The 14,769-nt window shown below is 42.2% G+C and overlaps 1 protein-coding gene across 1 annotated transcript in view; it reads right to left on the bottom strand.

Moving 5' to 3' along the window:
* Positions 1-1,288: 1,288 nt before the first annotated feature.
* The window catches only part of LOC139756778 (uncharacterized), a 53,841-nt gene continuing 40,360 nt past the window's right edge, over positions 1,289-14,769 (bottom strand). Inside the window, exon 8 of the mRNA XM_071676559.1 lies at positions 1,289-10,845. Coding sequence (XP_071532660.1) covers positions 9,780-10,845 — 1,066 coding nt within the window. The 3' untranslated portion in view covers positions 1,289-9,779. The remainder of the gene's footprint in view (positions 10,846-14,769) is intronic.

Genomic DNA, 14,769 nt, shown 5'->3' with positions numbered 1-14,769 from the left:
TCTAGCCTTCCATGCATTCTTCAGCGCTCCCAGAACTTTCGCCCCCTCCCCCACCCTGTGGCTTACTTCTGCTTCCATGGCTCCAAGTATGAATATATATTTCAAGGTTATTAGGTTCTGTAGGGTTGAAGGACAAGTCAACTGGGAGGTAAGTTTGAAAAGAGAAAAACTGGAGGGAGTGAAGTTTTAGATATCTGGGAGTGGATTTGGCAGCAGATGGAACCATGGAAGCAGAAGTGAGGCACAGGGTGGGGGAGGGGGAGAAGGTTCTAGGAGCACTGAAGAATGTGGGGAAGGCGAGAACATTATCTCGGAGCAAAAATGGGTATGTTTGAAGGAATAGCGGTTCCAATAATGTAATATGGTTGCGAAGCATGGGCTGTGTGGAGAAGGGAGGATGTGTTGGAAATTAAATGTCTGAGGACAATATGTAGTGTGAGGTGGTTTGATCGAGTATGTAATGAAAGGGCAAGAGATGTGATAATATATAGAGTGCAGTCGAGAGAGCAGAAGAGGGTGTATTGAAATGGTTTGGTCACATGGTAAGAATAAGTGAGGAAAGATTGACAAAGAGGATATATGTGTCAGAGGGAATGAGAAATGGAAGACCAAACTGGAGGTGGAAGGATGGAATGAAAAAGATTCTGAGCAATCAGGGCCTGAACATACAAGAGGGTGAAAGGTATGCAAGGAATAGAGTGAACTGGAATGATGTGGTATACCTGGGTAGACGTGCTGTCAATGGATTGAACCAGGGTATGTGAAGCATCTAGGGTAAACCATGTAAAGTTCTGTGCGGGCCTAGATGTGGAAAGGGAGCTGTGGTTTCAGTGCATTACACATGACAGCTAGAGACTGTGTGAATGAATGTGGCCTTTTGTCTTTTCCTAGCACTACTTTGAGTGCGCACGAGAGGAGGGGATGCTGTTTCATGTGTGGTAGGGTGGCAACGGGAATGGATGAGGCAGCAAGTATGAATATGTACATGTGTATATATGTGTATGTAAACGTTGAAATGTATAAGTATTTATATGTGCGTGTGTGGGCATGTGCAAATACGTGTATATGGGTGGGTTGGGCCATTCTTTCGTCTGTTTCCTTGCACTACCTCGCTGACACAGGAGACAGCAACAAAGTATAATGAAAAAAAAATAATAAAATATCTTGAATTTTGAGAAAAATTTGGTATTCAGTGAGCAAACTGTTTTGGCAAAGGTATTAGGTTCATTTGGACCAAAATTCTGCACTGTGGTGAATGTGATTAGGTGAGCACTTTAATCATGTGACAGTTAATTTCTCCTTTAATAAAAATCAATATTACAAACATTGGCAGTAACCCTATCAAAATGTCTTATATTTGCATATGTGCACATACTGTAGTTTACACAAAAATTCTACATTAATTAAAATATAAGTTTTTATACAGGCAAATTTTATTATGATGAGATGGTATATTAGTCATTTACCATTAAAAATATTGAACAATATTCCATGCCAACAATTATGAGTGGCATGAAATGTTTTAACATAAATATGGTTTGAAATTGTTCACTTTTAACACCAGACAATAAAGGGATACACAAAAATTCTTAAAACCATTCCTTCATAACCAACATTCACTGCAAATGGACTTTAAAAAAGTAAATTGGCAAAGATACATTAAAAAATTAAATAGAAATAGAAAAGTATGTACAAAAGAAATCCACTGCAATGATTATTATATGCGAGGTAACTGAAAAATTTATTAAGAAAACTGTACCAAAAGGACCTCAGAGAGGAACAAAATATGAATCTGAGAACTTTATCACTTCTTACTTTAGTAGAACACAAGCCTCATTAAATCTGTGTTAAACATGTTGACCTTGTGCTGATAGTCTAGTAAAAAGTAATGAGTGCAAAGGGTATCAAATAAATATCCAACTTTCCCGTCATAAAGTTACAACAAGGAACCATCATAACCCGATGTCTACATTACAAATCACCTGTTCACTACATGGGCTAATCAAATATATTACCATGTCTTTGAGGAAGACTTAGTTCACATATTCACAATGTATGTAACCAGGAAAATTAAGAATATACTGTACGGCTGTATACACTAGTTTCAGCCATCTTAATGGTAATGGATCCAGTTAATGGTCTTGGTCCTCTTAATTACCAAATGGAAAAAACAGTTTCCTTGCAAGCCTTTCAACCACTAGTTTTCTGGACCTTCGCCGAATCTAAAGATCCACTGTAACATAACAGTTTTGCTAGACAAGTTAACAGCAATAAATGAGTTTACTCTCCTACAGCTGCAGTAGAAAAGGACATACTTAAATACAAAAGGTAATGCCTCTATAATTACATTGAGTGTTGGTGCTGTTCCTAAAACGTGGGACATTTCCAAAAACCCATTAACAAACTTCTCTCTTGTTTCCATTTAACCCTTGGATCTCTAACTATTCTTCCTTTTTTGTAGTAATCCTCATTTCTGTCACAATACTCAACATCCAACAGCTACTTTTCCCGAATAGAATCAATTCTCAACTTCATTGCCTGATAACCCAAACATGAATACAATTTTTCATCACAATTTTCTAAACGCAAAGAAGAGTTTCTACCAAAGGAGTAAGACGTGCACAAGTAGAAAGGGAGAAGCGTGAGAGGCTGTGTGTGAGTGTGGTCTACGTCAAGGACAGGCAATGTCATGATGGTTGATTAATGTTTATGAACGGGGTGGTAAGGGAAAAGAACGCAAAGGGTCGTTCTATAGTATATTGAGAGTGAAGGGCATGGAAGGTGAATCAGTTGATGGATTCAGATACCACAGCTTTGGTGGCAGATGAACCAGATGATGCATTCAGATAACAGCTCTTGTGGCAGACTCTAGAGAAATGAAGTTGGACAGTTTTGGAGTGTGTGTGAATGGAGAAAGATGAGAAAAAAGTTAAAGTAATGAAGTGCAACTGGGGAAATGAGACATGTTTAGAGAATAAGTTTGAATTGGGAGGAGTTAGGTACCTGGCAGTGGACTTGGCAGTACATCAAAACATGTGGGGCTGAAATGAGTTTTAAGAGTGAGATGGGGGTAAGGTTCAGAGTGCACTCTGTGGAAGAAGTCAGTGTCTGGTAAGACACAGATTGGTATGTTTGTGGGTAGAGTAGTCCTGAGAGTGTTATGAGAATGGGTCATGGGCCATTAATGCAAGAGAGCAAGGATGCATTAGAAAAGAAATGCTGTAAGGCAGGATGATCACAAGGTATGAAACTGTGAGAGGCAAGAGTGGTAAAAAGCACAGTATGACAGTTCTCCTCTATCCCTGGGGAGAAAGAATACTTCCCACGCATTCCTCACGCGTCGTAGAAGGCAACTAAAGGGGACAGCAGCGGGGGCTAGAAACACTCCCCTCCTTGTATTTTAACTTTCTAAAAGGGGAAACAGAAGAAGGAGTCATGCAGGGAGTGCTCATCCTCCTCGAAGGCTCAGACTGGGGTGTCTAAATGTGTGTGGATGTAATCAAGATGAGAAAAAGGAGAGATAGGTAGTATGTTTGAGGAAAGGAACCTGGATGTTTTGGTTCTGAGTGAAACGAAGCTCAAGGGTAAAGGGGAAGAGTGGTTTGGGAATGCTTTTGGAGTAAAGTCATGGGTTGGTGAGAGGACAACAGCAAGGGAAGGAGTAGCACTACTCCTGAAACAGGAGTGGTGGGAGTGTGTGAGAGTGTAAGAAAGTAAACTCTAGACAGATATGGATAAAACTGAAAGTGGAAGGAGAGAGAGGGGTGATTATCGGTGCATATGCACCTTGGCATGAGAAGAAAGATCATGAGAGGCAAGTGTTTTGGAAGCAGCTGAGTGAGCGTGTTACTAGTTTTGACGCACGAGACCAGGTTATAGTGTTGGGTGATTTGAATGCAAAGGTGAGTAATGTGGCAGTTGAGGGAATAATTGGTGTACATGGGGTGTTCAGTGTTGTAAATGGAATTGGTGAGGAGCTAGTAGATTTATATACTAAAAAAGGACTGGTGAATGGGAACACCCGGTTTAAAAAAAGAGATATACATAAGTATACGTATGTAAGTAGGAGAGATGGCCAGAGCGCATTATTGGATTACTTGTTAATTGATAGGCGCACGAAAGAGAGACTTTTGGATGTTAATAAGCTGAGAGGTGCAACTGATCATTATCTTGTGGATGTGAAGGTGAAGATTTGTAGGGGTTTTCAGAAAAGAAGAGAGAATGTTGGGGTGAAGAGAGTGGTGAGAGTAAGTGAGCTTGGGAAGGAGACTTGTGTGAGCAAGTACCAGAAGGAACTGAGTACAGAATGGAAAATATTGAGAGCAAAGGATGTTAGGGGAGTGGGGGAGGAATGGGATGTATTTAGGGATGCAGTGATGGCTTGTGCCAAAGATGCTTGTGGCATGAGAAGCATGGGAGGCGGGCAGATTAGAAAGGGTAGTGAGTGGTGGGATGAAGAAGTAAGATTATTAGTGAAAGAGAAGAGAGAGGCATTTGGATGAATTTTGCTGGGAAACAGTGCAAATGACTGGGAGATGTATAAAAGAAAGAGGCAGGAGGTCAAGAGAAAGGTGCAAGAGGTGAAAAAAGGGCAAATGAAAGTTGGGGTGAAAGAGTATCATTAAATCTTAGGGAGAATAAAAGGATGTTTTGGAAGGAGGTAAATAAAGTGCGTAAGACGAGAACAAATGGGAACATCGGTGAAGGGGGCTAATGGGGAGGGGATAACAAGTAGTGGTGAGGTGAGATGGAGTGAGTATTTTGAAGGCTCGTTGAATGTGTTTGACGATAAAGTGGCAGATATAGGTGTTTTGGTCAAGGTGGTCAGCGAAGTGAGAGGGTTAAGGAGAATGATTTGGTAAACAGAGAAGAGGTAGTAAAAGCTTTACATAAGATGAAAGTCGGCAAGGTAGCAGGTTTGGATGGTATTGCAGTGGAATTTATTAAAAAAGGGGGTGACTGTTGTTGTTGACTGGTTGGTAAGGATATTTAATGTATGTATGACTCATGGTGAGGTGCCTGAGGATTGGCGGAATGTATGCAGTGCCTTTGTACAAAGGTAAAGGGGATAAAGGTAAGTGCTCAAATTACAGTGATATAAGTTTATTGAGGGTTGAGGGTCAAGTCAATTGGAAAGTAAGTTTGAATGGAGAAAAACTGGAGGAAGTAAAGTGTTTTAGATATCTGGGAGTGGATCTGGCAGCGGATGGAGCCGGATGTGGATCATAGGGTGGGGGAGGGGGCGAAAATCCTGGGAGCCTTGAAGAATGTGTGGAAGTCGAGAACATTATCTCGGAAAGCAAAAATGGGCATGTTTGAAGGAACACTGGTTCCAACAATGTTGTATGGTTGCGAGGCGTGGGCTATGGATAGAGTTGTGCGCAGGAGGGTGGATGTGCTGGAAATGAGATGTTTGAGGACAATGTGTGGTGTGAGGTGGTTTGATCGAGTAAGTAACGTAAGGGTAAGAGAGATGTGTGGAAATAAAAAGAGCTTGGTTGAGAGAGCAGAAGAGGGTGTTTTGAAATGGTTTGGGCACATGGAGAGAATGAGTGAGGAAAGATTGACCAAGAGGATATATGTGTCGGAGGTGGAGGGAACGAGGAGAAGTGGGAGACCAAATTGGAGGTGGAAAGATGGAGTGAAAAAGATTTTGTGTGATCGGGGCCTGAACATGCAGGAGGGTGAAAGGAGGGCAAGGAATAGAGTGAATTGGATCGATGTGGTATACCGGGGTTGACGTGCTGTCAGTGGATTGAATCGGGGCATGTGAAGCGTCTGGGGTAAACCATGGAAAGCTGTGTATGTATATTTGCGTGTGTGGACGTGTATGTATATACATGTGTATGGGGGTGGGTTGGGCCATTTCTTTCGTCTCTTTCCTTGCGCTACCTTGCAAACATGGGAGACAGCGGCAAAAAAAAAAAAAAAAAAAAAAAAAAAAAAAAAAAAAGTTTATTGAGTATTCCTGGGAAATTATGTAGGAGGGTATTGATTGAGAAGGTGAAGGCATGTAAAGAGCATCAGATTGGGGAAGAGCAGAGTGGTTTCAGAAGTGAGAGAGGATGTGTGGATCAGGTGTTTTCTTTGAAGAATGTATGTGAGAAATACTTACAAAACCAAATGGATTTGTATATAGCATTTAGGCATATGATAGAGTTGATAGAGATGCTCTGTGGAAGGTATTAAGAATATATGGTGTGGGAGGCAAGTTGTTAGAAGCAGTGAAAAGTTTTTATCGAGGATGTAAGGCATGTGTACGAGTAGGAAGAGAGGAAAGTGACTTGTTCTCAGTGAATGTCGGTTTGCGGAAGGGTGCGTGTTGCCTCCATGGTTGTTTAATTTGTTTATGGATGGGGTTGTTAGGGAGGTGAATGCAAGAGTTTTGGGGAGGGGGCAAGTATGCAGTCTGTTGTGGATGAGAGAGCTTGGGAAGTGAGTCAGTTGTTCCCTGATGATACAGCGCTAGTGGCTGATTCGGGTGAGAAACTACAGAAGGTGGTGACTGAGTTAGGTAGTGTGTGAAAGAAAAAAGCTTGAGAGTAAAGGTGAATAAGAGCAAGGTTACTAGGTACAGTAGGGTTGAGGGACAAGTCAATTGGGAGGTAAGTTTGAATGGAGAAAGACTGGAGGAAGTGAAGTGTTTTAGATATCTGGGAGTGGATTTGGCAGCGGATGGAACCATGATAGTGGAAGTGAGTCACAGGGTGGGGGACGGGGTGAAAGTTCTGGGTGTTGAAAAATGTGTGGAAGACGAGAACATTATCCCGGAAAGCAACAATGGGTATGTTTGAAGAAACAGGGGTTCCAACAATGTTATATGGATGCGAGGGATGGGCTATTGAAAGAGTTGTGTGGAGGAGGGTGGATGTGCTGGAAATGAGATGTTTGAGGACAATATGTGGTGTGAGGTGGTTTGATCGAGTAAGTAATGTAAGGGTAAGAGTGTGGTAATAAAAAGAGTGTGGTTGAGACAGCAGAAGAGGGTGTTTTGAAATGGTTTAGTCACATGGTGAGAATTAGTGAGGAAAGATTGACCAAGAGGATATATGTGTCAGAGGTGGAGGGAATGAGAAGTGGAAGACCAAATTGGAGGTGAATAGATGGAGTGAAAAAGATTTTGAGAGATCGGGGCTTGAACATACAAGAGGGTGAAAGGCATGCAAGGAATAGAGTGAACTGGAATGATGTGGTATACCGGGGTCAACGTGCTGTCAACGGATTGAACCAGGGCATGTGAAGCATCTGGGGTACATCATGGAAAGTTTTGTGGGGCCTGGATGTGGAAAGGGAGTTAAGGTTTTGGCACATTATACATGACAGCTAGAGACTGAGTGTGAACGAATGTGGCCTGTGTAGTCTTTTTCTAGTGCTATCTCGTGCGTATGCAGGGGGGAGGGGATTGTCATTTCATGTGTGGCGTGGTGGCAACGGGAATGAATAAAGGCAGCAAGTATGAATTATGTACATGTGTATATATGTATATGTCTGTGTATGTTTTTTTTTTCTTTGTCGCTGTCTCCTGCGTTTGCGAGGTAGCGCAAGGAAACAGACGAAAGAAATGGCCCTACCCACACCCATACACATGTATATACATACGTCCACACACGCAAATATACATACCTACACAGCTTTCCATGGTTTACCCCAGACACTTCACATGCCCTGATTCAATCCACTGACAGCACGTCAACTGTGGTATACCACATCGATCCAATTCACTCTATTCCTTGCCCTCCTTTCACCCTCCTGCATGTTCAGGCCCCGATCACACAAAATCTTTTTCACTCCATCTTTCCACCTCCAATTTGGTCTCCCACTTCTCCTCGTTCCCTCCACCTCCGACACATATATCCTCTTGGTCAATCTTCCCTCACTCATTCTCTCCATGTGCCCAAACCATTTCAAAACACCCTCTTCTGCTCTCTCAACCATGCTCTTTTTATTTCCACACATCTCTCTTACCCTTACGTTACTTACTCGATCAAACCACCTCACACCACACATTGTCCTCAAACATCTCATTTCCAGCACATCCACCCTCCTGCGCACAACTCTATCCATAGCCCACGCCTCGCAACCATACAACATTGTTGGAACCACTATTCCTTCAAACATACCCATTTTTGCTTTCCGAGATAATGTTCTCGACCTCCACACATTCTTCAAGGCTCCCAGGATTTTCGCCCCCTCCCCCACCCTATGATCCATTTCCGCTTCCATGGTTCCATCCGCTGCCAGATCCACTCCCAGATATCTAAAACACTTTACTTCCTCCAGTTTTTCTCCATTCAAACTTACCTCCCAATTGACTTGACCCTCAACCCTACTGTACCTAATTACCTTGCTCTTATTCACATTTACTCTTAACTTTCTTCTTTCACACACTTTACCAAACTCAGTCACCAGCTTCTGCACTTTCTCACATGAATCAGCCACCAGCGCTGTATCATCAGCGAACAACAACTGACTCACTTCCCAAGCTCTCTCATCCCCAACAGACTTCATACTTGCCCCTCTTTCCAAAACTCTTGCATTCACCTCCCAAACAACCCCATCCATAAACAAATCAAACAACCATGGAGACATCACACACCCCTGCCGCAAACCTACATTCACTGAGAACCAATCACTTTCCTCTCTTCCTACACGTACACATGTATGTATATATATGTATACGTTGGAATGTATAGGTATGTATATGTGCGTGTGTGGACGTGTATGTATATACATGTGTATGTGGGTGGGTTGGGCCATTCTTTCGTCTGTTTCCTGGGGCTATCTCGCTAATGTGGGAGACAGCGACAAAGTATAATAAATAAATAAATAAAATAAATAATGACTGAGAGCTGACCATGGTGTGTTGTAATGGTTTGGACATACTTTGTAGAGAGAATGAGTGGAGAATGATTCAGTGAAAGGATCAATGAGTGAAGAGTGGAAGGTGGAAAAGATGATACAAGAATAGCATGAAAGATTGGAGTTTTAGGGCCTTAATACCATGGAAGGAAGGTATATGATGCATTCAAGGGTTTGTTGTGGAGGGTAGGTTCTGTTTGAAGTGCATTATATAAGATTGCAAGGGAGTGCATACATGCAAATAACACTGGGTTCAACCGTTTCTACATTTACCTCACTAAGACAGAAGCAGTTAGGGGGATCCAATTCCCACGAAATGTTTTCTCATTATCAATTAATGACAATTACAGTAAGTTACACACAGAGAACTCATATTAATGAATACTGAATATATAACAATTCCAAAACAATATTTTCTGTTTAGGTGATAACTATGCATCAACAAACGAAAAAGAACCATTATAAGTCACTGGTTACTGCTCAAAATTCCCTGCTATTGTCTGGTCCCATCCATTACATAAAACTCTACCATTAAACACTATCACAGTTGTACATTACACAAATACAATAAGGAAAATGGAATGGCTGTAAATGCAAGAAATACTCAACACTGAAAATTCTGAGTTATGCTTGCATTTCACTTGACAAACTTTCAAGAACAGACCCTAATCTTACATACTAAGGCTGTGTTTTGCTTTACTTTTGTACTAATTCAAAAGGACATTTTGTCTTTTAAGAAAAGAAAAATATACAAAATTTACAAAACTTCACAAAGTATACAGGATGAATTGGCAATCACTGTATAAATACTTTCTAATGATTACACAGATTTATTCAAAGAATTCATAATGCTACAGTATACAATGGCAGGGAAAACCACAATTTGTAAATACGTATCAAACCTAAGTGCTTTAGTCTAATCAACTACCAATAAGGGTTTGTATATCTGTATGTAAGTAAAGGATAACAGCAAGGAAACCATTAGCAGCAATACTCATCCCAAGAAAAAATGCAATCCATGGATTACGATAACTCTGGGTCAATTGTTCTTTTGGTTTTCTCTTCTTCAACTCCAAAACAGATGTGTCTGTTGCTTGTACTTTAGTTGTGTTTCTATGGCTGCTTGTGTTGCTTGAGTTTTCGCTAAGGTTTCCAAGGGCAGTGTGGTATAAATAAGAGTTACTGGCTGTTGGAGATGGTGTCCTTTGCAAGGAGCAGTCTAAGACGGATGCACAACTATACAGACTTTGAGCATCACCCTTTGCTTGTCCCTGGCATCGGCTATAACTATACTGGGATGCCGAGTCAGATGGATAAACTGATGGTGCATAACCCCATGTTTTATAAGTGGGCTCAGACAGCAATGAACCTCGGTCCAAGTCCCCACAATTAGAGCCATGGCGTGAATTTGGTAAACTACATGGTCCATGTACCCTGTATGGTGGTGGACCACTACTCTGTGAAACAAACCCTGAACTCTGACTAGATGATCGGGACAATGGGTACACTGATGGTTGACCCGCATGAACAGACCCTAAAGATGGTATTACATGCTGTGAAAATTCTCTTGATGAGCTAAGGGGGTGGCCCCAGTAACCTCCAGCAACCCATGATGACTGTGTGATATTTTTAGCAGACAGTCGTGAAGAATTTGTACCACTCCTCTGACTGCAGTAAGTGTCATTAAGTTTAGGGTTATACCCCGGTTTTTCAGAAAACAGAAGCTTTGGAGAAAATGGAGTACTGGAGCGATTCCTTGCATCAACTTTTAATGGAGTGCTTATTTTCAGGCTGCCAAGTGTAGTGTCCAGATCATCCGTTGCTGTGGGTGCCTTATGTGTCAAACCTTGAATGGGAGATGCTGTGACTTCACACTGATGAGGGGATGACTGTGGGGTCAGGCTGTTCATGCTACCATTAAGACTGGCATTAACAGAGCATCTGGAATCTTCAAGAGTACTACTTGCAGATTCACTCATCACACTCCTAAAAGAAAAATAACCCACTAATAATTATGGTCCACAATTCATTAATCAAAGCAGAATATGAAAAAGATTATGAATCAATGACATTAGGAATTTGTAATGGGTGGGAACATAAGGCTGGAGTATTAGGTAGAAGCAGTCAGAAGGAAAATCAAATAGGAATCTCTGCAAACACTGTGCAAGAGTTGCCCTCTGCCAGTGGCCTGTTAAGGGTGAGGCACTAAAGGATAAGAAGCAGCACTGGAGTTCACTAATTATATAGACTCAATTGACTTGGCCATCCCCTAGAGGGAGTTCCATTTAACAGGAATTGGAGGTACAGATAGATAGATAGACATTATCTTGTTTACTTTTTGCCCCAGGAGGTGCCTTATATCCTTGTAAGGAGGCCCATGCAACAGTGAATGGGCAGGCCATGCACACCAGCCAGGACCACAGGTCATAGTGTTGTGATGTTAGTGCATCTATGTGCAAGGCAATTGAGAAGCAGGTGCTCAGTGTCTTCTTTATGGTAGCTGAATCATGGGCATGAAAGATTCCGGGACATTTTGAAACTGTTTGCTGTGATGGGTTAAGCACAGAGTATAAGCAGGAGAGTGTGACTCAAGTTTGTCTCGGGAGTGGGATTTCTGACAGGTGTATGTCTGGGGAGCTGTATTTTAAAACCAAACTGGGAGGTTGGTTGTTTAGGGCTTATCAAGTTATTTCAGTATGTATGTATTTTGTCAGGATATATTTGGTGGGGTGGTGGGATTCATGAGTGGTGAAAGAAGTGTGAAGCATGGTCTAGCTTTTTTTTATCTCTACAACGGGGTTGCTGGTTAGTTATAGAATGGTTAGGGTGGGAAGTTTTTTAATCATATTTGAGGGTTGGTGGTAAGTTTGTGAGGAAGGGGTCTAGTGCTGTTTCACAGAACTGGGATCCAAACATTTTGAAGTGGGTCTGCATAGGAATGATCTTTGGTTCATTGTGAGGTGTTGAGTGTTTGTAGTTGCTAGACAACAAGCAATTGTTCTGAGTGCACTATTCTGTTATACCTGTTTTAGAGAGGATGATAGACCAAACAGGTGAGGCACAGTAGAAAGCTGTGCAGATGAATTGTCTGCATAACATGAAGGATTATTTTCTAGTCCAAATCTAGTGCTCGATAGTGCTGTAAGAATAATTAGTTTGCATGTTGCTTTTGTGTTTGTTACTAGTGTGGCAAGTGATGTCATGTCATACTTGATGCCTAGAATGTTGGTGTTTTGTCCAGTAGAAGAGACTGTCCATTCAATGTAACTGGAGGGTGTGACCTTATCCAATATAATTTTTTTCATACTATTTGCCATTTCCCCGCATTAGCGAGGTAGCGTTAAGAACAGAACTCTAGGGAATATCCTCACCTGGCCCTACCCCTCCATTCCTTCATTTGGGAAATAAAACATGAGGGAAGAATTTCCAGCCCCCACTCCCTCCCCTTTTAGTTGCCTTCTATGACACGCAGGGAATACGTGGGAAGCATACTTTTCTCCCTAATGTCAATGATGATTGAACCAGGGAATGTGAAGTGTCTGGGGTAAACCAAGGAAAGTTTTGTGGGGCCTGGATGTGAAAAGGGAGCTGTGGTTTCAGTGTATTATTACATGACAGCTAGAGACTGAGTTTGAACGAATGTGGCCTTTGTTGTCTTTTCCTAGCACTACCTCGCACACATGAGGGGGGAGGGGGTTGTTATTTCATGTGTGGCGAGGTGGCGATGGGAATGAATAAAGGCAGACAGTATGAATTATGTACGTGTATATATGTATATGTCTGTGTGTGTATATATATGTACACGTTGAGATGTATAGGTATGTATATTTGCATGTGTGGATGTGTATGTATATACATGTGTATGTGGGTTGGTTGGGCCATTCTTTCGTCCGTTTCCTTGCGCTACCTCGCTATCGCTGGTGGCTGATTCATGTGAGAAACTGCAGAAGCTGGTGACTGAGTTTGGTAAAAGTGTGTGAAAGAAGAAACTTGAAAGTAAATGTGAATAAGAGCAAGGTTATTAGGTTCAATATGGTTGAGGGACAAGTTAACTGGGAGGGAAGTTTGAATCGAAAAAAAATGGAGAAAGTGAAGTGTTTTAGATATCTGGGAATGGATTTAGCAGTGGATGGAACCATGGAAGCGGAAGTGAGTCACAGGGTGGGGGAGGGGCTGAAAGTTCTGGGAGTGTTGAAGAATGTGTGAAAGGTGAGAATGTTATCTTAGAGCAAAAATGAGTATGTTTGAAGAAACAGTGGTTCCAACAATGTTATACAGTTGCGAGGCATGGGCTATAGATAGGGTTGCGCGGAGGAGGGTGGATGTGTTGGAAATGAAGGTGGTTTGACCAAGTAAGTAATGTAAGGGTAAGAGAGATGAGTGGTAATAAAAAGTGTGTGGTAGAGACCGCAGAAGCATGGGGTGTTGAAATGGTGAGGACACATGTAGAGAATGAGTGAGGAAAGACTGATAAAGAGGATATATGTCAGAGGTGGCTGGAAGAAGAAGCGAGAGACCAAATTGGAGGTGGAAGGAAGGAGTGAAAAAGATTTTGAGCAATCCGGGCCTGAACATACAGGAGGGGTGACTGGCATGCAAGGAATAGAGTAAATTGGAATGATGTAATATACCAGGGTCAACGTGCTGTCAATGGACTGAACCAGGGTACGTGAAGTGTCTGGGGTAAACCACGGAAAGGTCAGTGGGGTCTGGATGTGGAAAGGTAGCTGTGGTTTCGGTACACTGCATATGACAGCTAAAAGACCGAAGTGAATGAATGTGGCCTTTTTTTTGTCTTCCTGGAGCTGCTTCACTTGACGGGGGAGGAATGCTATTTCGTGTGTGGTGGGTTGGCGACGGGAATGGATGAAGGCAGCAAGTATGGATATGTACAGGTGTATATATGTTCATCTCTGTGTATGTGTATATATGTATACACTGAAATGTATATGTTTGTATATATGTGTTTGGGCCTCTATGGGTATACATGTGTATGTGGGTGGGTTGGGCCATTCCTCATCTGTTTCCTTGCGCTACCTCACTGATGCAGGAGACGGCATTTAAATATAATAAAACAAATAATGAGTAAGTAAAGAAAGGGTAAGAGAGATGTGTGGGAATAGAGTATGGCTGAGAGAGCAGAAGAGGGTGTATTGAAATGGTTTGGCCATATGGAGAGAATGAGTGAGGAAAGATTGACAAAGAGGATTTGTGCCAGAGGTGGAAGGAACATGAAGCAGGAGACCAAATTGGAGGTGGAAGGATGGAGTGAAAAAGATTTTGAGTGATAGGGGCCTGAACATACAGGAGGGTGAGAGGCATGGAAGGAATAGAGTGAATTGGAATGATGCAGTATACCAGGGTCAATGGACTGAACCAAAGAATGTGAAGCATCTGGGGTAAAACCATGGAAAGGTCTTTGGAGCATGAATGTGGATAGGGAGGTGTGGGGTAAACCATGGAAAGGTCCGTGGGGCCTGGATGTGGATAGGGAACTGTGGTTTCAGTGCATCACACATGAGACTGAGTGTGAATGAATGTGGCCTTTTTGTCTGTATTCCTGGTGCTACCTCACTGAAGCAGGGGATAGCAACGCTGTTGTTCCTGTGGGGTGGGGTAGCGACAGGAATGGATGAAGGTAAGCGCCAAGAAAACAGACAAAAAAAGGCCACATTCGTTCACACTCAGTCTCCAGCTGTCATGTGTAATGTGCCGAAACCACAGCTCCCTATCCACATCCAGGCCCCACAGACCTTTCCATGGTTTACCCCACACCTCCCTATCCACATTCATGCTCCAAAGACCTTTCCATGGTTTACCCCAGATATTTCACATGCTCTGGTTCAGTCAACTGACAGCAAGTCAACCCCTGTATACCACATCGTTCCAATTCACTTTATTCCTTGCAAA

The sequence above is a fragment of the Panulirus ornatus genome, chromosome 23, assembly GCF_036320965.1.
Source record: "Panulirus ornatus isolate Po-2019 chromosome 23, ASM3632096v1, whole genome shotgun sequence".
NCBI lineage: Eukaryota > Metazoa > Arthropoda > Malacostraca > Decapoda > Palinuridae > Panulirus > Panulirus ornatus.
Note: the sequence above shows the minus strand (reverse complement) of the source record. Positions and strands in the feature narration are given on the sequence as shown.